The sequence below is a fragment of the Epargyreus clarus genome, unplaced genomic scaffold, assembly GCF_041222505.1.
Source record: "Epargyreus clarus isolate Ecla_fem2 unplaced genomic scaffold, WU_Ecla_fem_2.2 ptg000009l, whole genome shotgun sequence".
In the NCBI taxonomy this organism is placed as follows: domain Eukaryota; kingdom Metazoa; phylum Arthropoda; class Insecta; order Lepidoptera; family Hesperiidae; genus Epargyreus; species Epargyreus clarus.
The window spans coordinates 1,656,371-1,683,898 of NW_027332217.1; the positions used below are offsets into that span (position 1 = coordinate 1,656,371).

General features: G+C 34.9%; 4 protein-coding genes across 6 annotated transcripts in view; 2 read left to right on the top strand and 2 right to left on the bottom strand.

The window, feature by feature from the left end:
- Positions 1-543: 543 nt before the first annotated feature.
- On the top strand, positions 544-7,178 carry Snx3 (sorting nexin 3). The gene is made up of 4 exons (XM_073076380.1): positions 544-817; positions 974-1,069; positions 3,720-3,822; positions 4,455-7,178. Exons 1-4 carry the CDS (start codon positions 644-646, stop codon positions 4,580-4,582), a joined length of 501 nt encoding a protein of 166 aa, XP_072932481.1. The 5' UTR covers positions 544-643; the 3' UTR covers positions 4,583-7,178.
- Positions 7,179-7,769: 591 nt separating this feature from the next.
- On the bottom strand, positions 7,770-16,302 carry LOC140744740 (cAMP and cAMP-inhibited cGMP 3',5'-cyclic phosphodiesterase 10A). The gene is made up of 15 exons (XM_073076381.1): positions 15,965-16,302; positions 15,779-15,877; positions 15,144-15,346; positions 14,460-14,633; positions 14,056-14,204; positions 13,667-13,836; positions 13,257-13,390; positions 12,834-12,952; positions 10,585-10,822; positions 10,036-10,191; positions 9,734-9,835; positions 9,532-9,609; positions 9,314-9,412; positions 8,826-8,995; positions 7,770-7,926 (listed from the first exon to the last, which is right to left on the bottom strand). The coding sequence occupies exons 1-15, from the start codon at positions 16,287-16,289 to the stop codon at positions 7,797-7,799; spliced, it is 2,346 nt and encodes a 781-aa protein (XP_072932482.1). The 5' UTR covers positions 16,290-16,302; the 3' UTR covers positions 7,770-7,796.
- Positions 16,303-16,896: 594 nt separating this feature from the next.
- On the bottom strand, positions 16,897-21,043 carry LOC140744741 (ashwin). The gene is made up of 3 exons (XM_073076382.1): positions 20,860-21,043; positions 20,441-20,773; positions 16,897-20,209 (listed from the first exon to the last, which is right to left on the bottom strand). Exons 1-3 carry the CDS (start codon positions 20,932-20,934, stop codon positions 20,147-20,149), a joined length of 471 nt encoding a protein of 156 aa, XP_072932483.1. The 5' UTR covers positions 20,935-21,043; the 3' UTR covers positions 16,897-20,146.
- Positions 21,044-21,309: 266 nt separating this feature from the next.
- The window catches only part of LOC140744743 (popeye domain-containing protein 3), a 70,941-nt gene continuing 64,722 nt past the window's right edge, over positions 21,310-27,528 (top strand). For all 3 annotated transcript variants that reach the window (XM_073076387.1, XM_073076385.1, XM_073076386.1), the window contains exon 1: positions 21,310-22,158. In XM_073076387.1, the coding sequence (XP_072932488.1) occupies positions 21,670-22,158 (489 nt within the window). In that variant the 5' untranslated portion in view covers positions 21,310-21,669. The remainder of the gene's footprint in view (positions 22,159-27,528) is intronic.

The following is a 27,528-nucleotide window of genomic DNA, read 5'->3' on the forward strand; positions in this document are numbered from 1 at the left end:
GGAAGATACTATATGACCAAAAAACATATATTATTACATGGTCGAATTGACAAACCGCCTTTTTTGATGTCTGTTAAAAAAATACGATTCCACTGCCAAAAAATAAGTTAAACAATATAATGGGTTATTTGACTTTAATATTATCGTGTAAGAAATAACCTACTTGTTGCCCTCTTTGTTACGAAATTGCATAATATTAACTTATCCTCCTCAATATACATTTTATTAAAGTCTAGTATAAAACTGGCTTGGCAAGTAACATTCCTTAGTCATCGTTGCATTCTGCAATTTAAAAAGATTCTTGTTTCAATGTTGCCATTGCTACTTACATTTTTATTAGGTAGATTTAGTCTGAGTTAAAAATTTAAATTTTAATTAATAAATCAATTTGATACTTTTCGTCAATAATCACAAAAAATGACATATAATTTTTGGCCTGACGTGCATCTAAATAAAACGAAATTTTTAGACGGTGAATTACAAGAAACATAAAAATGGTAGATTTTTGAAAACAGCACTGACATTGACATATCGCCATATTTTTTCAAACGTCAAACTGTTTCATTGATGTCAGTTTCATTTCCTTTTGATTAGTGATCCGTCTTTTAATAAGTTTGTGATTGTTTGTTAAAAAAATAGCGTTATGATGGCTGAGGACACAACAGCCGACGCTACGAGGCGGCTAAACGTTAAGAAGCAGACCTTAGACGATGCGTATGCGGCGCCCGCAAATTTCTTAGAAATTGACGTGGTAAACCCAGTGACCACTATGGGAGTTGGGAAAAAACGCTACACCGATTACGAAGTTCGCATGAGGGTAAGTCGACGTCGGAGCGGTCCGATGCCATTGTCAGATAATTAGATTAACCGCTCACGAGATATTGACAGCGGCGCGCGGTAGTGGTGGGCGTATCGGCGGCGAGCGATTGAACTCTAGGGTCGGTGTGTACGATAATCAATTTCCTGCTTGCAGACAAACCTGCCTGTGTTCAAAGTGAAGGAGTCGAGCGTGAGGCGACGGTACAGTGATTTCGAATGGCTGAGAAACGAACTGGAGAGAGATAGCAAGGTAAGCGAACTTGTGCAGATAATGTCTGATTCGCATTTTTTAACTCTTTGTTTTTGTTACTATCAGGTCGATGTTTAACCTTTAGAGTTTGTTTTACGCAAATCGGTCTTTGTTGTTCACCTTGTACTTGCATGCATATTTTGTATTAACGTCTGCAGTAGATGAATCATGCAAGGATGCATGCATATGATTATATAAATAATGCTAATTTGTTATAAGGTATATGTAGGTGAAATATTTTAGTTTCCATTCTTACCACCTAAACAAATAGAAATTTCTTTGTACCACAAATATTCTGACTCATCATCGACCCAAATTGCATTTCTATTATATTGTTCTAGGAAATATTAAAAATAAATCTTATAAGTAGAATAAGTCAAAAACAATGTCTTTATGGTAGATTTGGCATTTCATTCATATTTTGTACATTGGCACTTATATACAATGCTTAGATAAGAGTTTATTGACCAATCAACATATAATATTTTACTTAACACACATTGATGTAAACTTTGCTGTTTTAAAATCACTCGTAGAATTTCTTCTCTGTAAGTGCTTGCAAAGGATACATCCATTTTTGGTATAAACAACTTTATTGTATTACAAATTTCATATTAGAATTATCACTTGCTATAACAGTGAAGGAAAACATTGTAAGGAAACCTACACATGAGAATTAAACTTAAAAATCAGATTTGTATAAATGTTGCACTTGGCCAACGCAGTGGACTATTGTCTAAATCCCTCTCACTCTGAGAGGAGACTTGTGCCCAGTAGTGGGACAATAATGGGTTGACAATGATTATCTTAAAAAATGTCCCATATAAGACAAACTTAAGCTGACATGACAAAATAAATACATAATAAGTACACGAATATTTTAAACTGCATGTGTGAAATGTAGATAAACGAAGTCATACCTTTGTTGTGATGTACATCACCTACTTTCTATTAATTATGAAGTCACTAGATGCTTAGTCATTAATATGAATAACTTTTTTATTTGTATAATGATTGTTCATGTTAACTTCAAATAGAATTAAAGGAATTCAGGTGTTACTGAAGTAGCATTGTTAACCCTGAGGATAAATATAAATGCCTCATATAAGCATCTCTCCCTTATTGCAACATGCCAAATAAAAACAGAATTAAAAAAAATACAGACAACCAAATATAGCACCTTGTTCTGTTTCAAAGTCAGTCAAATCAGATGATTATCTCAAGCCCATTATAAATTCAATTTACTTAACAAGTTGAATACATTGTATAAATAAATTGTTAAAATATGTTGATCTTTAGTACGAAAAATTGTCGATAGATTGATTATCAAGAATGGGCATTATAGTGACCCGAAGCTGTAATGAGCAATCATTATGCCGAATATTAATTAACTCTAGCTCTTATCTATAGGCAAATATCAGAAAATAATTATGAGTCACCCAATTCTGTTAGTGACTCATGTTTTATGTTACATATAATATTGTTACTATGATGAACCCATTACATTCATTTTTTCGCAAATGTTTATATGTTATTAATTTCTTGTTTTGAAAATGTTTAGAATTGCAATATATATCAATACCTTAATTCGCAAATCAGCCAACTCCACTTCTTTTCAAAATGTTTTCTTTTTATTTATTATGAATTCATTCAATGCTATTTATTGTGAAAATAAATAAAAAAAACATTTTGACAAAAAGTGGAGTTGGCTGATTTGCGAATTAATTCTTTTTATCCAAATCCTCTCATTAGTGTGTAAAATGTAATCTTTTTATGCAATATAAAAATATTACATTTTACACACTAATGAAAGTTGCAATTGATTTGGATTACAATGGAAACATAGTTTAAACACATGTTAAGATCAAGATTAAAGTAATGTAAAACAAGATGCATGGGCATAATTCTTTTAATATTTGGATGTTGTTTATGCAAATATGCTTCATGCAAATTAATATTGCATAGTTTGTATTAAATATGTCCAATGTCAACAAAAATTTCAAAGAAAATAATGTGATAAAAGTAGAAGTATTTACCTAATAGTGTGATGATTGTTTTATTGTATCATGTTGTGAAGGTAGATAACAATCAATTTTTTTTAGATAACTTTCCATTTCATAAGTTTATTATCAAAATCATCATGAGCAATTCTGATAAACAAAATGTAGTGAAACAACAATATTTATGTGTATACATGTTCCTGACTAGAGCAACAGGTATTGTAAAAACTAATGATGTAATTTTAGTTTTTATCAAAATCAGTCTTGTATAGTCTGCGTAAAATTGCTAGTCCGCTCTGAATATAGAAATGAATCGCGTCGCCATAGCAAATTGTATGACTACACCTGCTCACAAGAACATCAAAGCGGACTAGTAGTTTGGCGAGGACCATAACTCCTTTCAGCATTTTTTGCTCACCCTTATAGTTTCGGATTTAACCCTGAAGGCCATATAATACCATAAATATTTATTAAAAATATTCAAGGATAAAGTAGGAAAATCATATTCTCTATACAGCGAGGTAACACTGCCAGTGTTCTAATCACTATGCCACAAGTGGGAGTTTTGGATGACATCTTTATTGTATAAGTATAATTTATTAATTACTTTTCAGGATAAAGCTACTTAAGTATTATTTCACTGTTTACAGATCGTAGTTCCCCCACTCCCCGGCAAGGCTTTAAAGAGACAACTGCCCTTCCGAGGTGATGATGGCATCTTTGAGGAAGAATTCATTGAGGACCGCAGAAAAGGTAATTTAATTTATAATCAACTTATCCACACTATTAATGGTTGTTCATAGAAATAAAATTGAATAAAAAACATTTTAGAATTAATTGCATATTAAATTTATGTACGAAAAAATGTAGGTGTAAAATGTAAACAAATATACTCTCGAAATTCAGTTCCATTTTTCAAATATCTACAGTCTTAAAGGTGGTAGAACCCTTTGTGGTGCGACTCCGGCGGCACCACTGCCACACCTATTTCTACCTAATAACAGCAGTGTTAAGCGCTGCTGTGTTCCGGTTTGAAGGGAGTGGTAAGGGAGACAGACTTTTCCGAGGCGTTCCAGCTTAGTCCTCAGGGGTAGCGGCGCCTCTGTGGCTGACCTTAGGTAGGAATATCTAATCCTATCTGGGGTTGATTACAGATGTCCATGGGCAGCAGTAGCCACTTACCATCAGGTGGACTGCATGCTCGTCTGCTACTCTTATATAATATAAACAAAAAAAAAGTCTCCGTACCGAAAATAATCTACCAATTAATTATGATCCTCTTGATGGTTCAAAGTTGGATGTCTACAGTATGCAATGTCCCCTTAACGTAACATGGGCTATACTATTCATATCCGCTTGCTAATAAATATAATAAAAATTTTCAGGTCTAGAAGTATTTATCAATAAGATAGCTGGCCACCCTCTAGCGCAGAACGAACGGTGCCTCCACATGTTCCTCCAGGAGCCGACAATCGACAAGAACTATGTGCCAGGCAAGATACGGAACACATAACCACCCCGCACCGGCCTCGAACTCTCAAGCGATTCTCCCGACTGCCCGCTGTGCAGATTCCATAGATAAGTATAGATATCTCACCGCCTTGCAATTGAAAGAAGCCATTAAACGGCTTAAATAGCTCACAATGTGTAAGCCATTTAATGGCTGTCGTGGTGTAATTTTCCGCGGAACAATGCCGACATGCGCATTTGACACAAAATCGAAGAAAAAGTGCGGAGTAGAAACGATATTGTTTCATTCGTAAATGCTCAAAAAACTACATTTTTTTATTTTTTTTTTAAACACGAATATAGATGACAGTGACAATTTCAATAGTCAAAACGGTTACATTTTCTTGTTAGGAGTGAGTAATCTTTACTTATCTATGGCAGACTCAAAAGTGCCACAAAAACAGGGGTAGCGCTGAACAACAGAAGTATAACTTCAATATCGGTTAGTTTTATCTATGCCACTTTTATTATCATTTGTGATAAAAAAAACAATTGTTGTTTATGGTCTCAAGTCATGGAGAATTGTTTAAGAGTTCCGTCCTTAATGTAATGCAGTTGTAAAGAATGAATACACTATTTTGTTTAAAATCACAGTATGAAACGCCAGTAAAGTAACGCACTTCATTCCATAGAGAAATAAACAAAAAATGACATTGTGTGTCCTCCTTTATCGATTATAGGATAGGACTATTTAGTTTAAACTGTTCTCGAACAAATTCTAATTATATTCATATTTAAGCAATATAATTTTATTCAAAATTGTGTGTAAGGAGTTATGGAAGTTTGCCACATTGCCATTATTTTTATGGCGAATACTCGCATATAAACTCATATTGTTTTTAATCAAAATTTTTGTCGTTAGAGTCGGTGTATTTATTTTGTATGAACGTATCATGCTATATAAAGAATATTTTGGAGAATATAATCTTTTGTCAGTGTAGTTAGTATCCAAATTAAGACAAATTGAGTAATCTTGGATAGATGTAATTAGTTTTAATTTTCTTTAATAACATAGGAACATGACTGTGTTTTGAAGGTTTATTTCAGTACTCAATGGCAGTGCCAGTTCAAAATTTTCAAATATTTAATTTATTAGAACGTTGAATTGAATTTCTGTGTGGAACTCTTATAAAAAAAATATTACCAAAATTAACATTTACAATAACATAGGGTCGGTATCAACATATCGAAAAAACTGATCAATTTAAATGTACATACAATTGATGCCCAGTATTGGGCAAAAACGTGCAGTTTAAACATTAAACCTCAGAGTTTACTAGTAATTCGTAATAACAAAGGGAAATCGTTGTGGCGAGGCTAACAATGAAAATACAGTTGTTATGGAGTCGAAGTAATGAAATATTTATGTAGCGTGTATGTCTATATTATAATTTATAAATCTATAAGTTTATCATGAACTATTTGTTTATATTGGCATTATTGTTATAAAATGTGTAGCTTAAGATTTAAGACCTGTATGGACAGCACTAGAAAACAATCTAAAAAAAATAACTTTTTATTTTAACTTATGAGTCTGAATACTGTTGCTATTGTAGTAATGGTTTACCATATTCATATGTAATCTTTCCAAATATAGTTTAATCTGAGTTCAATAATCTTTGTTTTTAAATATGTTGAAAAGTGATTCACGACTATATCCCAGTTAAATTCAGTAAAGCCCGTTATTGATAATCGATCCATGCAATTTATCAAAAATGTATGAAGAACTTGTCAAACGTCGATCTTTGGTACGCAAAACCTTGGATAGATTGATTATTAATAATGGATAAGTCAGTCGTTTTTGGCGTTAAAATGGAATGTACAGTTGATGTTGACTGTGGGTAGTATCTATACCGTACCATTAAATTATCTATTTTTAATCTGGTATAGTATCATATCATACGTTTGTTGACGTTTAACATTTTTGTCTAACTTCAATTAGTTTTTTTATTATATAAATGTAACTATTTTTCAAAATTTCAAATCTGATGTTATTTTTAGAATGCTTATTTTGTAGACGCTTGAAATCGCTTCCGCTTTGCATTGAAGTCCTGGAGTCTAGCATAATTGTTATAAATAATAATAATAATGTATTAAGAATTTTGGTTTTTGATTACAGATTTGAAAAATAAATCGCACATTTTGTTTGATGCACTACCGCTAATTTTCAGCGTTGCCGAATTTTACTTTGCTATAGTTGAAAATGAATGTTCTTTCATTAATGAATGCGGAAGCGATTAAGGCTTGTTGTAACATGTTCAAAAGATAAATCAAAGCGATCTAACAATACAAGCTATTTAGTTACAGTACTTAGTCTATCTCATTTCTGTTTTGGTCACAACAGTGTAAATATAAATAAATTTTATCATAACTATTTATGGTGTAATAACCTTAGATTATATTTCCTATTGTATGTTGTGTACATCAGATCTTGCGTCTAGCTAGCCAAACGGCCAGCCCAGGCTAGGCTAGGGTATTCCTAAATGTTTGTATAACTGTAACAGAGTTGTTTAGTTTACAACAGTTGATTTTTGGTTACACTGTACTGTATTAGTTATATATCATTAATAGGATAATGAAATAAATTTGCTATCATGTCACTGGTTGTATGAATTTGAACCTTTTATCAGTATCGCATTTCCTTCTCATGCATACCAATATAGGTATATGAAATAGTGGTTATTAATTTATTATCATTAAAAGAAATTAAGTAGTCATTTTGAGGGAACTGTAAATTTATTCAGAACTTGTATAAAGGTACTTTGAATCCAGGAAAAGTTAAGGACCAGTAAGATCTCGGTTAAATACTTCAGATTTTTGGGCATAGCTTTAGCATTGGTAAGGGAAGGGTGAGGGGAGGTATGAAACATAGTAGAGACTTCGGTCTCTGATTTTTTCTCTCCCTACACTAAGGGTCTGGGTCCGGAATAAATCTTTGAAATTTGGTGACGGGAAACAAAAAGGTTCTAGTTTGAAGATTTTTCTCGCCTATGCTAAAGCGGGGTATCTGAAACACTTCAGCCACTCTCCTTATATACACCTATGTTAAGATTTGTAGACTTTGGTAGTTGTTGACATCTTGACGACAGCGCAATAACCTTTGCATATATTATTCAGAAAATTATATATTATTCTGTAAAACCGCCCGCATTGCTATGCTACGTATATTAAAAATATATTACACATTCATCCAATAACATTTATTAAAAATAAACCTTTCAAAGTAACTCATCAGACTTGGTCTTGCCGAGCAGGCGGCCGCGCCCCATGCTCGGCAGCGACTCGTCTTGCCGCCACAGCTTCTGACCACGAATTTCTATCTCCTCGTGCCAAGCGTCCTTAGTTTTTCTGTAAAAATATTTAATTAAAATCTATCAGCATTTCATTAAGTATGAAGTTTGTAGGTGCTAAAAGTGAGTAAATTGTATTGTATTATATTATAAAAGTAGTCTTAAAACACTTTCAAAATTACTGCCACACGACTACCAAACTGATAAAACCTATTTTTCTTTACAATCTTAGAAAAATATTTCAGTTTGACGTTTTATTCGCTGACTGTATTTCCTAAGTCAGCGAAATAAAGTAGGTAATTAAAGTATAAAGTTTAAATCCCAGCTTTATATGAAGTCTTAAGGGGTCGTTCAAGTATCACGTAACGCAATTTTTTCTTGTAAAACGTTACGATGCGTTACAGGGGCGGGAGGGGGTCTTCCGTAATACACGTTACGTAACATTTTTTTAATAAAAAAAATAGGGAATTAAAACTCCTAAATTGGCAACCCTTTTCATTTACGTTTTACGGGAAATCCCTTGAATGAGTGGGTTCAGCCGACTTAGTTCGGCCTTTTCGGAGTTGATGTTTTATTAGTTTTTACTCTTATTCGGATTAAAAATCTCTTGTTTTATTTCTTAGTATTATAAAGTAAATAATATGTAAGTAAAAGTATCCCAAGGATAAAAACTATAACATAACTTTATAGCGAGTTTAGGGTAAAAATTGACACTTGAGTGTTACGTAACGTTAGGGGGGGGGGGTATAGAAAAACGTTACGGTGCGTTACAAGGGGGGGGAGGGGGGGTCAAAAATCTTCAAAAATTGCGTTACGTAATACTTGAACGGCCCCTAATGACTCTGCCTCTACCACACCTCTGGAAATAGAACACAGCGGCATTCATATTTTTTATTTATGAAGTTGTGACATAATACGATAAAAGAAAAAAAACACAACTGGAATAGCAGAAATCACCTGCAATTGTCAGTCAGTGGACTAGTGTTGGGAAAGAGATTCTGCAGCAGCAGGAGACACGGCAGTACCACCACCGAGAGGAACTGGATCTGCTCGGCCGGCTGGTTCACGCTGCGACGCCGGTCCATCATGCTGAGAGGGGTGTAGCCCATCTGCCTTTCTCTATCTCCCTAATAAATTAGTGTACTTATTTATAGATTAGTTATTTATTAATGAATATACTTTGCAATAATAAAATAGAACAGTAGCGGCACTAGAATGAAACCTTGTAGTATTCTTTAGCGTGTTATGAATCTCTAATTACCGTAAATACTTTCGCTTTTTCTGTGGCCGATTTTCGAAGATTCTAGTTTTATTTTGGTGGTCCTCAAATTCAGATTCTTAGGAAAGATACTGTTATGAAAATTTATTCTTAAACGATACTTACTGGTCCTAGAATAGAACCTTCTAACGGCCTGTAAATTACAATAATACGAAAGTTAAATCACCTGATTATAAAATTCTTCGTAAACGGCTTCAGTGATGGCTTTTGATATGCCGAATGGCTTGCAACTTCCCGATAAATCACTCGTTGTCATTAATATACCCTGATGGGATTCAATTAAATACATTATTATCAAAAGTCTGAGGTAGGAAGAGAGTATCTTTATTTTACGGCACAGGATGCACTCCAATTTAGTTTATTATTATTACTATGAGCATGTACCTTTAAGAGCCTGCGGTGCGAATTATCCGTCCAATCAAAAGCTCGTTCAGCTAATAAAGGCGTTAGTTGTGCACGCACCTGAGAATTATCACACTTCGTAATACTGTAACTAACTACATAGTTTTACGCAAAATTTTACCTAAAATAGGTTCAAAGTATATTTTATGATTATTATTGGATGCTTAATAGGATCAAGACGCACCTGAAAATATAAAGCCAAATCCGTACACAGGATATCATACTTCATTTCCTGAAGGATTCTTTCCCGATCTGCTATAGCTAACTTGCCTAGGAGATTTTTATCCTGTAAACAATTTAAAAACCCTTAAAAACCGATGAATCGATTTAAATATAAGTAACGAAAAAAGGCAGATTATTGATTTGATTAACACCTCATTTAAAATCATCTAGTAAACTGTTTGAACATAAATTGCAATATGATCTAATCGACCCGTCAGATCTTAAGATACTATTTCTACTTCCGTAAAATATAAAAACAAAAACCTCGATAATCTTCTTAGCAAGGAAATAGTGGTGGTTCTCCAGCATCGAAGACTTATACATCTGCGAGAGTGGGTGTTTGCACAGTGCGAGGAAGTTGTTGTTGTAACCAGGGTGGTCCAAGTCGTGGCACAGACCTGCTAGCATCAACGCGGCAGTCTGTCAACAAAGTTGTTTAGTCATCAATAAATTACTGCACGTGCTCCGCTCAGCCTCTCCAAATGAGAAGGATTAAGCCATAGTCCACTGCGCTGACCAAGTGCGTATTGGTAGAATTCACATACCTTTGAAAACGTTTTTGTTTAAGATTTCTCAGGTTTCCATAGGATGTTGTACCTACTTAACCGCTTAAAGAAGCGCTTATAACTTTGAAAATCGGAAGTGCCTGCCTGAGATTTGGACCTCGAACCTCGGACCCCTCGTTCAAGAGGACGAGTTTCTTAACCACTAAGCTGTCACTGCCTGCCAGTTGTTTAGTATTTAATTGATTTTTTTCATCTTCTGTCTATATCTCTTTTTATCTATCATGATCAATGCATTGTCTAGACATACCTCAACAAAATCGAAGTACCCACAATTATTGATCAAAATAAGAAACATGGTGTGGGTGAAACAGAAGGCGTGCTCAGCGTTGTGGTACGGATTGTTTCTGTAGCAGCTGAGGATGGTGAGCGTGAAGTCGGCGAGGCTCTGCCGTTCGAAGTTGCGATCCGCGAACGTTTCCACATACATGTAGCAGACGAGCCCTGGCATGTCTTCGCGGCTGCCTTCGCTGATGTGATAATCGTAGCTGAGAATCAAGAAAGTATTTTGGACAATTACTTCTTGATGTTATTTGGTAAGTTATTATTATTACTATGTAGGTCATTAAAGTTGTAGGTACAGCTTTGGGCGATTGCATAACCTAATTTTACGTCTACGATTAGTTGGTATTGTTAAATCAAATCAAAATTTTTTATTCAAAATAGGTTCTTTACAGATCACTTTTTGAATGTCAAAGCAACTACCACCACTTCACAAGGTGTTTCGTTATGGAGAAGAAGCGGCGAAAGAAACTCCATAACACACATCTTTTTAAAAAAAAATGTTTTTGACAATGTTAACTTAACGTAATGGTACATGTGGAGCTGGAGCTAATTCAGACCACACCGTTTTGTCAGTCAAATAATCACTTACTTTATAGTACGCTTTTTTACATAGCGTTAGTTTAACGACATGTTTAAACTTTTTTTCTGTGAGATTCAAAATGTGGTCGGGTATTTTATTGTAGTAGCGAATACAGTTGCCCACGAAAGATCTAGCCACCTTACATAATCTATGTTTAGGAATTGCTAATTTATTTCTATTTCTGGTATTAAAGTTATGGTGGTTACTATTTTTTTCAAACATATCAGTGTGTTTTCTTACATACATAATATTTTCATAAATGTATTGACTATGCACCGTCAATATATTAATAGTGGGAAACAGTTCTCTTAGGGACTCACCACGCCGCAGACTATATATTGACCTTATTGCTCTTTTTTGAATAGTAAATATAGAGTCTATGTCAGCAGCACTGCCCCACAGTAGAATGCCATAAGACATAATGCTGTGAAAGTAACTGAAATAGACAAGTCTGGCAGTGGGTATGTCTGTTAACTGTCTAATTCTTCTAACTGCAAAAGCTGCAGTACTAAGTCTGCTGGACAAAGCAGAGATGTGGGGACCCCACTGGAGTTTAGAATCAATGGTAATCCCCAAGAAAACAGTTTCATTGACGAATTGCAAAGTCTCACCATTTAGAGCGACATTCATCCCCGTACTCCTTACATTTGGTAGCATAAATTTAATACATTTAGTTTTATTAGAATTTAAGAGTAGGTTGTTTGCATCAAACCAGTTCTGAATCCAGCAAAGAGTTTCATTAATATCGTTCATATCCTGTGATTGTCGTTTTACTCTAAACACCAAGGAAGTGTCATCAGCAAACAAAACAACCTCAGATAAATCCTTTACTACATTTGGCAAATCATTTATATAAACTAAAAATAGAAACGGACCTAGGATGGAGCCCTGAGGTACACCTATTTTAATATTAGAACCTGCTGATAATGCTCCATTTACTTGCACTCGTTGGACTCTATTGTTTAAATAAGAATTTATCAACTTTAGAGAATTTCCCTGAATACCATAATATTGTAATTTTAACAATAAGGTTTTATGATCAACACAATCAAAAGCTTTAGACAAGTCACAAAAAATACCTATAGCATCATGTGCTTGTTCCCAACAATCAAAAATATGTCGCAGCAATTGAACACCAGCATCTGTGGTAGAACGGCCTTTAGTAAAGCCAAATTGCTTTTGATGTAAAAGATTATTTAGTTTAAAATGAAGCAACATTTGGTGTAAGAGGATCTTTTCAAAAATTTTACTTAGAACAGGCAGTACTGAGATGGGTCTATAATTGTTGGGATCTTTAGTATCACCTGCCTTAAACAATGGAATTATTTTGCTATGTTTCATTAAATCAGGGAAACAGCCCTGATCAACACACATATTAAAAATAGTGACTAAGTAGGGAGCTAAAGTTTTAATGATTGAAAAATGTTTTAATGATGTTAAAATGTTGATCGAAGTTTAGCGTTAGAAATTTTAGTTTACGATCTTTAAACTTTCTAAATTATTTGAAGGATTCGCAATGCGCAATAAAGATTATTCTGTAGGTTGGTTCTTATTTTTATTGTAATTTCATTGTAATTACTCATGAAATGTACCTAAGTATAATCTACAAAATATATTGTAGGTACAGTATTTACCTTCTAAAATTATTGGGTGGTAAAACGATACCGTTCGTCTCCATTATCTCGTCCATGTCATGTCTACACGGAACCAGGTGAATGGTGAGGAGTTCAGAATATACTTTGTTTAGATTGTCCTAGGAAAGTAAACATATTTTTACGTAGTTCATTATCAAAAAGGAGTCATTAAATAATCCTCTGGTTATCCTCTGGTCCTCCTAGAGTGCTTTCATTATAAATAAGTATTTTTCTTCTTCATTCCAAGAAGGCACTATTAAGTATGTCACACTTCTAAATGTGCCAATGTGTGCGGGGCAATCACCTATGCAAAAATAGCGCAAAAGTAAACTATGGGCTTTGGGTATGGGTATCTACCTATTGATTGATGATAAGGAAATATGAATAATGGGAAAGAATAGAATTAATTCGTTTGAGTCGTACATGGTATATTTTCCTCTGCTGCATGTTATAAAAATGCACGATCAGCGAACAGTAGTTGACAAACACACTGAATATCGCTTCGTCATCTGCGTCGAACGGCTGGGCGTTGGTTTTATTTGTGAGTTGTACCACACCTGGAAAATTGTCCAGCAATTAAGAGTTTAGACAAGTAACTTTTACAGTAAACATCACATTTGTAGACGTTTGTCGCTTCTATTTAGGAACAGTAGATCTTTGATACGTTACCAATTAAAGGAATATCCTGAAAAGTGCAAAATGTATTTAATTCAATGTCACAGTACAGAAGAAAAATCGGATTCGTACCTTGTCCTTGCTTGACGAGGAATATCTTTTTTTAATTCAGATTCAGTTTTTATCTCTAAAATGTGTTTTAAAACAATGAAGCCTACCTATAAGGCCTCTCTTGTCCATGATAGGATACGCCAAGCAGGACCTCACCACGGTGCCAGTGGTCGGATCTACTTCCTTCACGAAACGAGGATCCTTGTATGAGTCTTGCACGTTCAACGGTTCCCCAGTCCTAGCGACCAGACTAGCTGGAGTTTGTTCTAGAGTTAAGCTGAAATAAAGTCAATAGTTGAAATACATCGTTAAGCTGCGAAAGGAAACCTTTCATCTTTGTACTTGGTTACACATGATCAGAGGTGAGACCATGTCTGCCAACTCTGAAATTGCGAGCGTGGTAGTTTGTGACAAATTAAGCTCATGCTGACTTTATCTTAGACTCTTTTTCAGTGATGATTGCTATTCAACATAGCAATTGAAGATCATAACTTACTTAACCTTGTTCTTTCGCTTGGGCATGGCACTTTTCTCTGAGGTCCAGCCGTCGTCCCACATGTCCGCCTGCACGTGCTCCCCAACGTGTTCCTTGTCCAGGATGTAGAAAGTGCTTCTCATCGCGCCTATGAATGATTTCACTACGGCCTGTGAAAGTATTTGAAGTTTCAGATTCAGTTGCTAAGATTCATGGAACTCAAAAACACAAAGATGTTTATTCTCCTTACTAATTTACCCACAACCCACTGCCTCACTTCTGAATATTGTTTTGGAATTTGAAAACGATAAAAAAACGGATAAATAATAAAAGCATAAGTGATGTAAGATGGAAAATTAGTTTAGGATAAGGAGGGACAACTTTGCTTAATAATAACAGTGTAGCGCTGTAAATCACGTAGGTACCAGCATGTCAGTAAGCATGGTGTCGATGGATGCCAAGTCGCAGAAGTAGTCGTGGAGTAGTGCTCGCAGCTCGCGGTTCAAGTGTGCTGTTCGCTGGAGCGTTACTCTCGCCTGAGCCTGATGTACCGCCGCGCCCGCCCAGCATGCCACGCTTACTACCGTGTACAGGATGTTCTGGACGGGAGACATACAGGAATTGGACTATTGTAGATAAATAGAAAAATATGACACTTTTTATAGTCATTAACCTACATTAATATCTCATTTTGTTTATTCCATTTATGGATGCATCTATAAACAGGTACCTAAATATGTCGTTAGTGTCGGTTTCTGGAACCATACGAGTGTTAGAACAAAATGGCAATTGCCCCACCACGCTAGTCAACAATGAGTAATACAGAATATGGTATTTTTTTTCTTATATCTGACAGCAGTGGTGCTACCGCCAAATGGCAACCTTTCTTATGTCCTACGGCTTGGTTGCTGGGCCGTGTCTTCTCAAAATTGATGGAGGCCAGAACCATTCTCCAATTGGCTGAAGAACACACATTGATAATCAACCACTATCAGATATCGTCAAGCCACCAGATTCAGATATAAGGCTTATACAATTATATAAGATAAGTATGCTACCGCAGTCACGTTAGCTATTGACTAGCTACACAAATATAAAAGAGTTATTACATTATCATAAGGTTCAGCGAAGGTCCTATAGAGCTCGAGCACAGCATAGCAGTCCCCGTCAGGCTTAACGATCGGCATACAGAGCGCCACCTTTGCGTCGATCCATCTCAGGCCCTCTGCGAACCGACGGTCACGCTGTACGTCCTCCAACAGAAGGAAGTCTTTGGTGGCCGCCGCGTGCGCTGCTGCTACCTTCCCTTCCTCTGGATGGGGGGAAAACAAGTGACTGTGTGTATCTTCTCGCTAATTTTAGATCGTAAAAATCCTAGTTCTGGTAGTAATAGTAGTGTCATCATTTATTGTAGGTACCTACCTCCTCAAATGAAAGCCTGTACGTAATCACGTAAGGGGGAAATATAAGTTGAAATTGTTGTGTTTTAGTGTTTTTAATTATCGTTAAACATGCTTTAAACAAATCTAGCAGACTGGCTATCTTCATGGAAACGAGAAGTGAGGAAGCTAAAGAATATTCACGTAGGTACGGGTAGAAATTTCAGAAATTATATTATATGTATCTTTTTTCCCAAGAAAAACAAGCATTTTGAAGGCATTTAATAAGGTAAGGGCATTAGAAGTTGGTATTTTAAATTACCCAAGTACCTACTACTTTTAGCTAAATTTATTGAAATTCTAACCGATCGGAATGTTTACTTCGTGTCGTTCCGGATTTTTTGTATTAGGAGTCATCAGCACTATTTCATTTCTCAATTTGTTCACAATGTAAACAAAAACACCTGGAAATCAAATTTACTTAGATATAATACAAGACTATAGCTGAATTACATTGCTGCTTCAAGGCACAAACTACACAGTTTCATTACCTGAACTCCCCGTAACTGTTTTCAACACATTAGCAGTTTCGTTCAACAGCGAGTCCAAATCTACCGTATCTTCGAGAAATACGTTAAATCTATTGATATCCAAGTAAGTCCCTTCTCTTTGCTCATCTTCCTTCAAACCCTTGCGCTCTATTTGTGCGTAGGGTGCTATGACGCGTCTCGTGACTTTGTCCAACTTCTCAGATGGGACAAGGAAATGAGACTGAGTTTTTGTTACCGTGGCCCTTTTACCAGCCTCCTCGCTTTGAATAAAAGCATCCAATCTGCTTTTCACAGATTTTGCAGCTTTTGGCACCGGATCAGTCATTGTTTGTTAGTATTCTTTACCTAATAGTGATTTTAAATTACGTAATTTGTTTGTGGTGTCTTGCTTGACAAATTGTTGACAAAGGAAACTAATGTAACTGTAACTACTTTTTATACTGATTGTATAAAAGAGGCCATTCGTTGTTGTTAATTTAATTATTTTTAAGCTAGGTTTTTATCAGTTTTTAGGATTGGATTTTTTATGGATCAAAATTTCCTAAATAGGTGTATGTAGTCTATGAAAATTTCAGCTGCCTCTTTTGTTAAATTCAGTTCGTTCATTTGGTAGTATATCATTCTCAGCTTAATAATAGTAATCCTGGCAGACTTAGGCAATCTTGACTTCTATATACCAAGCGCAATTAATTTTATTCTGAGCAGTTAGGAATTTGCGCCCATCCAGCGACACTACATCCAACCACCATTAGAAAAAAAGACAAATAAATCACGCGAGGAAAATAACAAATAAAACATTTTTTAAATTATTCATAATCTATTTACAACACAACATCAGGAAGGATCACATTTGCTTATCAATAAATAAGACAGGAAAGTTATAGCAGGGACAGCTCCATACAACATTTAGATCAATACAAAATATATACATAAAGTTTGTGACAGACTTATTTAGTTTCGTGCTAACATTTAATATTTTGAATAGATAAGTATGAGTACAGTCAGCGCCTACAAATTGTTCGGCAGTGGTTTAGGCGTATGTAAGATATTTTCTCGAGCAACATCTGCATCTGATGATAATCTATCGTCCGTTATTAATACCCTATCTATCCAAATGTTGCCTAACAAAGACCGAAATTTGATTTTTTTATTACGTACAAATTGTTAAATATCGATATTTGGATGACAAAACATTAGATAGATTAATAATAACGGGTGTATATCTGTAGGATTGGAATCCTACAAATAGAATAGGAAATAAGGCACTTAGCATACGCTATTCCATCCACCATCCACAATTTTACATTTTAATACATAAAATAATTCATACACAGATTACATATTTATGCTAAAATAATATCACATAAATTAGGACTAAAACATATACGTATAAGACATGTACGACGTCAAGCCATCGTATTCCAAATTGATATTTGTACCGTCAAAATCAAAGACGTGCATTGTAAAAAATCACCACAACATAGGTCTTGTTTATTTGGTTGTATGTTTTACATAATGCTTACATAATATTTTACATAATGACTTGTCAGAACGATTAATTGAGTCAAAAAAATCATATATAATTAGAAACTTGTTATAAAAAAGTTAAAGTAATTTTTATTTTTAAAAAAGTTCAGGCGAATGAAGTGTGTATGGTACAATAAAATTTAAACACACACTGTACTCAAACTCAAGAAATACTTAATGAAATACATACATTTTCTCTACTATTATTTTTCTCACAACATCGACTTACAAAATCTGAAATATATATGAAATCTTTGAATACACAAACATTTATTGCCTCTACTTCCAATCGATCCTAGAGCCCTTATCAAGTTTGCAGAGATGTCAGATCAACTATCGTGAACAACAATTAGACTTTATTTATAAAGCAGCATTTAATAAAACGATCAGCAAAATCATTTAAAAAGTTAACAAATAGTAAAACAATATTATGAAGACAGGATACTGTTAAAACTATATTTATGAGATTTAATTGTAGAGTAGATTTAATAATTATGTGGAAGTTGACTTTCATTGCATCCAACTTATTAATAGCACACATAATTCACATTATACATGAATGCATGCATAGTTGTATTTCATGAAGGCATAGATTAGGAAGGATTACTCACTCCAAACAAGAAAATGTAATCAGTTTTGACAATTGAAATTCTCACTGTCATCTATTTTCGTGTTTAAAAAATTAAAAAAATATGTAGCTTTTAGATCATTTACGAATGAAACGATATTTCTCCGCACTTTTTCTTCCATTTCAATTATTGCACCACTGAACGCGCATATCGGCATCGTTCCGCGTAAATTACACTATGACAGCCATTAAATGGCTGACAGAATTGTTAGCTGTTTAAGCCATTTAATGGCTTCCTTCAATTACACGGCGGTGAGACATCTATACTTATCTATGCATGAAGGTTATTCTAATAACATGTGCCAGGTATTCTTGAGTGCTTGAGTTTAAGATCAGAATTGAGTAATTGATATTTATTTTGTAGTGAACAAGGCTGTTCAATCAAACATGAGTGATATTTTACACAATTATGAATATTTACCAATATTTCATTTTTCTTTATTTCTCACAAACAATTGATACCATACTACATTCAAGTAATTATTTCTCCATGCTATCAGTCAATTCAAATACTGGAACTCAACCCTCATACATTTACAAATCGTATTTTAAAACTACATTACACAAATATTGTAAATCATAAATTCATCAAAGTGTACACTTAAAAAGCAGTTGAAACAGTAAATTGAGCTTCACAACAAACATATAAATAACAAAACAAAAATAAGCATAAAGTTTGCACCTACAAAACATGGTTTACTCACACTTATCACCTTATTATTTACATAACAATATTTACTAAATAGCTGAAAGTCATACAATAAAAGTTATTACTTCAAGTCATACAATGAAACTTGTTCTTTATTGAATTAAGCAATACTAACTTTGTTTCTTTCAAAGTTTATTCATTTATGGTATAAATTTATTTCCAGTTAAAAGGTTACACAAACAATAAATTTCATTTAAACGAAAGTAAATGACATAAATGAAGCAATTAATTAATATAAAATACCTTATAGACTTTTAGAATTTCATATGCTATCTTCTTAAACCATGTGATATATTAAAAATAAATAAATCACCATTTTAATAAGTTATGATGAATATAGTAAGTAATCTTGCATATGTTACTTCCACCTTTAAACTTAAAAATGATAAAATAAAAGCTGAGATGCCTAACAACCCCTTTTACTTGTCCTAATAAAAGTGGTTCTGTCATGTCCCCAAGACCATATTTTTTTAGAAACTATATCATACAAGTCAAAGTCTAGTGAAAGGAAAAGATAGACCTTTGTATTAAATAATTTTAACATATTCAATAGAAAGTACTATAATAATGCCATCTACGTAGTACAATTCCACTGCAAAAAATATTCTACAAATATTTTTGAAGACTTTCATGTCATATGTAGTTGAGTAAATGTACTGACACAATGGTTTGATACATTCTCTTATATGCTGCAGAGATTTTAAAGCATTAAGTTCCATAAGAAACTTTTGACCACATTATGAATTATCTAGTAGATATAGGTAACTCTTCAAAATTCTTTGCATTAATACAGCAAGTCAGCCGCAGTTTCCTGTACTGGCTCTTTGAGTTAACTCAAAAGTATACCACGGTGCAGTAAAATGGAATAGGCCGATTGAGCTGCACTGGTGCATCACAAAGTTTAAGAAAAAAGATACTCATAGCCCCGTACCAGGATTCTCTGTATTGTGGGTGCCATGGACACAGATACAAAGACAAATACACAAACACCCAGACCCCGTATCGACATCCAAATTCATCATTCAGATGTCTATCTAGCCGGGGATTGAATCTGGAATACTGTGCGCATCAGACCAGTAAGGTAACTGCTCCGCCACACAGGTCATCAATATGTTAACATCTTTACTATTTAGCATTTTTATTTCTAGTCCCCAGGTTACTTCATTTATTACAAATCGTCACCTACAACTATCTTTACCTTTTACTAGTCATTGTTTATTTTACAAAGAATTCATCTAAACATACTCGCTCCAATCACTTTGTATAAAATATCAAGATTATTCTTAGGTATAGTATGTAGATTCTTTGCTGATGCACTTCATGGCCATGTTATTGGTTTTCTCTCTTTTTTCTGAGGAGGGCTGTCAGTACTTAGTGTGTCCTGGAATTACATAAAGAATTTAATATACTTAATAATCTGCTTTATTTATTTTGATCGTAATGAAATGAAATCATAATCATTATATGAATCGACTCGGACAATTTATGATTTTCACTCCATGTTTTGAACTTCCCAAAAAAGTTAGATTAAATCAAAACTGTATGTATCTGAAACAATCATAAAATTAACATTGATTGATTGATGCATATTTTGTAATGAAATTTTACTTACAGTGATCTTGCGCTTAAGATTATTGTCAATAGGCAAAGCTAGAGTTGTGATCTTAATCCTCTTCATGTGTCCAGCCAGGGCGTCCGGGGGTGGCTTCAGCCTTTCATAACCATCTGAGTGTAACATAGTCTTATTTTGATTACTAAAAACTGGATGGTTCATGCTGTTTAGGTTAAATGGGCGTTCAGGGCTCATCTGTCGAGTCTTATTGAGAATTTTACCTCTCCCTCTATCTCTGTATTTCCTCTGGCCGTACGGGACACAGAAGTTATGAAACAATTCCAGTAGATCATCCCTAGGCATACTCTCGACGTTAGGAATACGTAAGTGCCTCTGAAAATACATAAAAACAGTAAATAACACAAAAGTCGGCGAACTGAACGGACCTAGTACCATGAGTCCTTGAGTCAATAACTCACCTCATGAATCACTGCTAATAATTGCTGGTTTGACAATAGTTCCGGGTGCGTCAACATTTCCAAAGGCACGGCCATATCTGTTATATAATCTCACATAATTTTTTAAGTGACTAATTTGTGTGCTTCAAAATATTTATATTATTTTTGTTAACTTCAGAACCGCCATTTTCGATGTCACTGTCACTTTAGAACACAGACAATTAATATGATAAAAATAATCTATTGCGATGTGACCAGACTGTGATTGAAATACGAATATGTATTGAAAAAACCTTCAAACGCTTAACTCAAATTTTAAACTTAAATAGTTATATTATTTTATTGATAGCATACATAAATATTTTACTTGTAAAATACTCGATACTGTTGGCTGAAAAGGATAAATTTGTTAGGTTTGTATCATAATTACGATAAAAAACGACCTTGATTTGTCAAAGAACTACTGTCAAAAGTGTCAATAGTTGCTGTCATTCTGCAGGCTTCGATTGTTTGCTTCACTGTTTCCTAACATTTTATTTTGGAGTCTCGGAGGCATTATTTCGATTTGAGTTATTTCGTTTAAGTTATGAGCATTCGTTAAGTTTTCCTATAAGTGCTTCTTCGCACGTCAGTTCAATGCAAGTGGACCGTTTTGTTAATTTTATTTCAGTTGGTTAAAATAAAGCTCGCAAATCGTGTAAATATATCCATGTTACCCAAAATACCGCGGGTGCCCGTGTGCTGCAGTGGGATAGAATAGCGCGCAAATGCCCGTCGTCGGCGGGAAGATATCGATGTGCGTAGTGGGCCGGGGGTGCGTCGGGTGGGACTATGTTGTTTCTCAGTGCCTTAGCGTTCGGTGTGATGACCGGCTTGCAGAACGTGACGGAGGCGCCGAGCGCGGGCAGTGACGTCACGAGCGCGGTGGCGGACGGCGAGATGGGGTTGCTGGGCACCACCAAGCTGCCGGGGCCGGTGGGCGGCGACTTCGTGAACGTGACGCTGCAGGAGCGGCCGTCGATGTGGGACATGTACTTGAACCACTGTCCGAAGTGGCGGCCGGTGAACCACATATTCTTCCAAGTGGCGAACGTGTTCTTTCTCCTGTCGTTCCTGGCGCCGCACACGAGCAGCGGGCTGATCTGGCTCCGAGTGGCGCTGATCCTCGGGTGCGCCTTCTCCGGCATGTGGGCGTGGAGCATCGAGTGCTACCTGGACGCCGTGTTGTGGAACAGTGCATTTATAGTGATAAACTTTGTATATTTCTCAATACAGTTCTACTTGATGAGGCCCATCAAGTTCCATAAGGATATAGAGGAGGTAAGTGTATCAGACTTCTATTTTTTATAATTCATAATTTCTTAAATTAACAAATCTTATTATTGAAGATCTATAGCCTGCACTATAGCATTAAGACCCCTCAAAGAATGTAGTAACCTTCTGGTTTATCTAGCTCTATCTAGCTTCAAGACTACAATATATCTTGCTATCAAACATAAATTTAAACAGACATATTATGCAAATTGAAATAGAAAATGTACACAAATGAACTTTTGTGCATGTGTCTCAAAACTTGATTTTTAGGGATTAGCCTTCATCTCTTAATTAAAATTCATGCCCTTATTTATCCTTGAGGATAAATAAGGGCATGAATTTTTGTAAAGCTTTTTTAGTACACATCTATATTATATAAGTTAGTCCTATGTAAAATTTTGGTATACCCACAAGTGCAAATGGTATGTTGTCATTCAGTTATAGGGGTAGATTTAAGAGGGAGGGGCTAAAGGCCTCAATCTCTCCTCCCAAATCCACAATCATATCCCTCACTCCATCCATGAAATTCGAAAATTAGGAGGACATTTTTGATGACTTATTTTGGAGACTGCACCCACATATTTCCCTTTATAGAAAGAGCTTTATTCTCTGACCTATTGCTATGGAGGGTGATATTCTTTTAAATATTCTTAGATGGGCCAAACCATTACCAAACAAAAATCCTAGATCCACCACTGTCAGTTGGAGTTAGTTTTTTTCGTCAGATAGACATTTTACAGGACAATGAAACACATCTGCTGAACAACAAAGCCTCTTCAAACATTACATCATATTAAAGCCTATTATATAATGTATAAATACATAATAATACCAACCTTTATATATACAATGCTAATCACAATCATTTGATTAATGTGTGGGTTGAACTGGCCAAGTGTTATTCAATTAGTATACTGTAAACAGTATACAATGATAGCTTAGTAGTTTGAAATCAGGACTCATAGAGTCCAGGATTCAGATTCCAGGCAAGCACCTGTAACTTAGGGAGGTTATGGGTATATTAAAAAATAATTATCACTTACTTTACTAGTGAAGAAAACTTTGTAAGAAAACCTGAAAAATCTAAAAAAAGTTCTCACAGTTGTAAATCTCTCAATCTGCACTTGACCAGCTTGGTGGATATGGTCTACACCCACTGACTCTGATAGTAGACCCATACCTAGCAGTGGGATAGAAATGGGTTGATGATGCAATATTTTACAGTAAAATGCTCCTAAATCAAGTGTGACATTTTTGTTACAAATGAGTGTGACATTTCCTTAAAGTCAAGTTAATCAATATGAAACACAATTTCACTTTGGTTCAGTTTAGGCAGCGTGCCAACTACATTTACTGCTAACAGATTATTTTAGGGCAGTTAAGAAAAAATATGTTCCTTTTATAGTACCGGTTTTTGTGGGCGAGTTTTATATGCTGCTATAAGTCTTCAATAGTCCTATCAAAATAATTATTAGGTATTTCCTTTGTGGAGAAATTTTGTCTATTATATTATAGAGATTAACTATAACAGAAATAATAGTTTAAGACATTCTATGTACAATCTGTCTTACAATAGGTAAACTAATTAAATCTTTGTGGGTGGTGAGAGTCTTAATAACTTTAAATTCTAAGGACCATAAATTTTAGTTTTTGTATGAATACCCATTAAGTTCTATGCTGGACACAAACTCCTCATATAAAAGGACGCTCTGTCGTAGTCAAAAAGCTAGGCTATGTTGACTGCAGTATGTATAACTTCCTAAGAAAGTGGTGCTAGGGTTGCAAAGTTAACGAGAATGTCGATACGAATACCGATATTTTTTTCGAAGGCTCAAAATACCTATAAACTATAATATCGGTTATCGTTATATGGATAATACAAAAGATCCACAAAGTATACGAATAGTAGAACCTTTTTCGCCGACAAATTTCAAAGACGATTTATTCTTGACGATATGGCGATCTCTTTTTCGCTGACAATATCGTCGATATTTTACGGTCGTTATTATCCAACTTTCTATATATAGTTGCATCGATAGCTGCTGCACTTCTTCTCCTTTTAGTTTTTCTAATTCTTCGTTACCTCCGAAATTCATAGGAAGAGGGTAGCGCCACTCCAGGCCTACATACACCGGATACGAACATTTAATATAGTTTATCTATCTATCTAATAGGTAATATACTTTATCAGATATTTAGTTTCATATTCATAGCAACCTTGAGTAAAAGTGATGATAAATGCAAAACGATACACGTTATGCGTCATATGATATTACGGTGTAAAAGAGTATAGAATGGGAATACATTATATGCGCAAATCAGGCTATAAACTTTGGTATTTAGTATTGATTTCAGATTATAATATTTTTATGATTATTACCTACGAAATTTAGACGCGCGATACCACATAAAATGTTTCGCGCATAGTTTTTCATTTTAACCAAAAAAGGATTTCTCAATTCGACGGTAATTTTTTACACAACAATTAAACAAAGTTGGGGTAAAATGAAGTTCTCGTTATTCTTTTTTTATATAATATAGGAGTAGCAGACGAGTATGCAGTCCACCTGATTATAAGTGGCTACTGCCGCCCATGGACATCTGTCATCAACCCCAGATAGAATTAGATATTCCTGTCTGAGGTCGGCCACAGATGCACCGCTACTCCTGAGGACTAGGCTGGAACGCCTCGGAAATGTATGTCTGCCTTACCACACCCTTCAAACCAGAACACAGCAGCGCTTAACACTGCTGTTATAAGGCAGAAATAGGTGTGGCGGTGGTGCCGCCGGAGTCGAACCACAAAGGGTTACCTACCTACCTTAGAATTCGATTCCTCGCGAAATCTTCTATTTTTATACGTAACATTCTAGTCGTAAATTTCAATCATTTCTTAAAAATAAATCCCGTACTTAAGTGACGTACATACGATATTTATTTATTTACTCTTATATATACTTGTTATATTTTACTATTTACTTTTATATCTATTTGCATTGAAAATTGTGTTAAATTACTTTATCTTAATGAGCATAAGTAACTAAGTGGTGTGCATTAATTTATGTCGTAGCTATTGATAAGAAATGCAAATACTAGTGATTTGAATAAATTCTATTAGCTTTGGAGGTTCTTAGACAGAACAAGATTTGTATGCAACCTTTAAAATAGAAGAAAAAACTGCACATTCTCGTTCTTTTTTATCCGACTGTGGAACACACCCTACATCTAATGATGATGATCAATTTTAACATATAATGAGTCGTTAGATTCGTTCAAATTGTTTAACTAGGTTTTACTAGCGACTTTGCACGTGGTATAAAGTCGATAACAATACAACAATTTGATAACATCGATCTAACTATTGATCAGTTAGTATGTGCACCTTAAAAGTTGTTTTTATCTGTCGCTCAGGAAAGTTCCTTTTTCGAGAATAGTTGTAAAATTTCATAACAATCTTTTAAAGCGGCAGTTAAAGCGAAACTGTAGCAAACAAAGAAACAAGCACATAATCGCATTTATAATATGAATTAGGGTGCTTTAGTATAAAAATATCCCTATGGAACGTAAGAACCAGCAATATAAACAAATTTAGTTTCTGTCGCTTACGTTGTGTGTAGAAAGTTGGTTACAGATGTCCATTGGTTGCAGAACTCATTAGTATTCATCTCATGTGTAATCCCAATTGGTACTTCTATTACTTTTAAAAAATTACTTTGGACTATGAGAACACGCTTAGCAACAATTGTTATCTTAATTAAGTCGTATCGTACTTTCTCGGAATATTTTAAAGAAACTACAAAATATGGCTGCTTATATAGGATTCTCTTGATTCGTAGTGTAGCATCATGGTATATCATGATCCAGAGTTACTTGAGGTGTATCGCGCCTCTACACTCAAATTCCCAAAGGTCACCCGTTTCTAAGGAAACTTCTGAACTTGGACTCCCTGACCACCGAAAGGACATCCGTCAACCCAACTCGAGTCTTGATAAAAAAGAAACGGCGGAAAATATTACCGGGGAAAGTCAGACCCTTGAGAATTGCCCGGATATAGAGGAGTACCTCGCGACCCGTATATCCCACTACGAAGGCCCGAAAACCACATATTAACCCTCGCTTAGGTTCAATTCTGAGTCAAATGCATCTTTTAAGTCTGCCAGACTTAGCGAATAACAAACCATTTTGTTATTGTGCAAGGGTTCAAATTGGTATCACTTCAAATGAACCAACATCTATATTTATGTCAGAGTAGACATGAAAAATTTAGCAATAGCGAAAGAGGTCGCACAAATGAATCATATTGGTTTCGAAAGGCAATAGGCTGGGGACTGGCGTGCGGCGTACGCTCGACGCCTAATATAAGTACGCTCTAAGTTATAAGCCCTAGCATAATGTTGATTACCAGCTTTATACAGCGTAATAATAAAAAAATAAAATTTATGAGTTGAATGGCAGTTCAACACTAAAAGGTGTTCGTTAATGTGAGGCTTTCTAAGAAAGTATATTTTCTTTCACAGCTGCTATACTGCTATTATACATTAAAAATACTGGTGGATGTGGCGGTAGTGGCACCTTAGTTGATTACGGAATTATAATAAAGCGCCTTTAAAATATTACTAAAATATATTGTTTCCAGGGATATTTCCGTGTAATGCATGAGGAAATTCTCTTTCATTAATTATTTTATTTTATCATTAAAAAGTGTTTTGTAAATAACATGTGTTACGGAGCATTTCTTAGCACATAACACGCTGCCAACAAAATTACTTTATTTTAATATTAAAACGCTGTCGTTTATGACTTAATATCCACAACCAAGAACGTTGCATTCGAGCTTATTGCTTAACTTCGGCGACAAACAATATTATTAGTACGTAACAGCCGCCTAATTGTTTTCCTTTAACTTCGAACATGAATAATAGTTCAACCAAAAATATATCTCTTGACTAATAAAATAAAGATATAATTGCATTTTTTCAACCATCGATGCATGACTTAAGGAATCAGTTCTGGAGTCCGCAAAAACGGGGTACGCCATAATTAGCCTGTTTGTGTTTGAACAGATGATTGATGACATTTTATGTCCTGAATTGAATCCCTATACGAAAATATAACAATCCCTATATAATTGCCATAACATGGACAGAGGTAGAGAGTAGTGTTAATCCAGCCGCCACCACAAGAAACGTATTTTATGCCACATTCGAACAAAATTAAGTAGGTAAACTTTGGATTAAAACTACTTCGCAACAATCCGCTACTAATATGTATAATGGTATATTTTTTAAACCATGCAGAATGTTCCACCGTCCCTCCCACAAAGAATGCGTGCAGATGCAAAAATAAAAAAATATGCACCACCATGCATACCACCAC

Bases quoted from the DNA above. Each gene is read 5' to 3' on its own strand.
- Snx3 (XM_073076380.1), top strand. From the start codon at position 644: ATGATGGCTGAGGACACAACAGCCGACGCTACGAGGCGGCTAAACGTT. The intron at 818-973 runs GTAAGTCGACGT...TCCTGCTTGCAG, and splicing joins ATTACGAAGTTCGCATGAGG to ACAAACCTGCCTGTGTTCAA. The intron at 3,823-4,454 runs GTAATTTAATTT...AAAAATTTTCAG, and splicing joins CATTGAGGACCGCAGAAAAG to GTCTAGAAGTATTTATCAAT.
- LOC140744740 (XM_073076381.1), bottom strand. From the start codon at position 16,289: ATGACTGATCCGGTGCCAAAAGCTGCAAAATCTGTGAAAAGCAGATTG. The intron at 15,878-15,964 runs GTAATGAAACTG...TTTGATTTCCAG, and splicing joins AACAGTTACGGGGAGTTCAG to GTGTTTTTGTTTACATTGTG. The intron at 10,192-10,584 runs GTATGTCTAGAC...CTTTGTTGACAG, and splicing joins GGTACTTCGATTTTGTTGAG to ACTGCCGCGTTGATGCTAGC.
- LOC140744741 (XM_073076382.1), bottom strand. From the start codon at position 20,934: ATGGCCGTGCCTTTGGAAATGTTGACGCACCCGGAACTATTGTCAAAC. The intron at 20,774-20,859 runs GTGAGTTATTGA...ATGTATTTTCAG, and splicing joins TATTAGCAGTGATTCATGAG to AGGCACTTACGTATTCCTAA. The intron at 20,210-20,440 runs GTAAGTAAAATT...ATGTAATTCCAG, and splicing joins ATCTTAAGCGCAAGATCACT to GACACACTAAGTACTGACAG.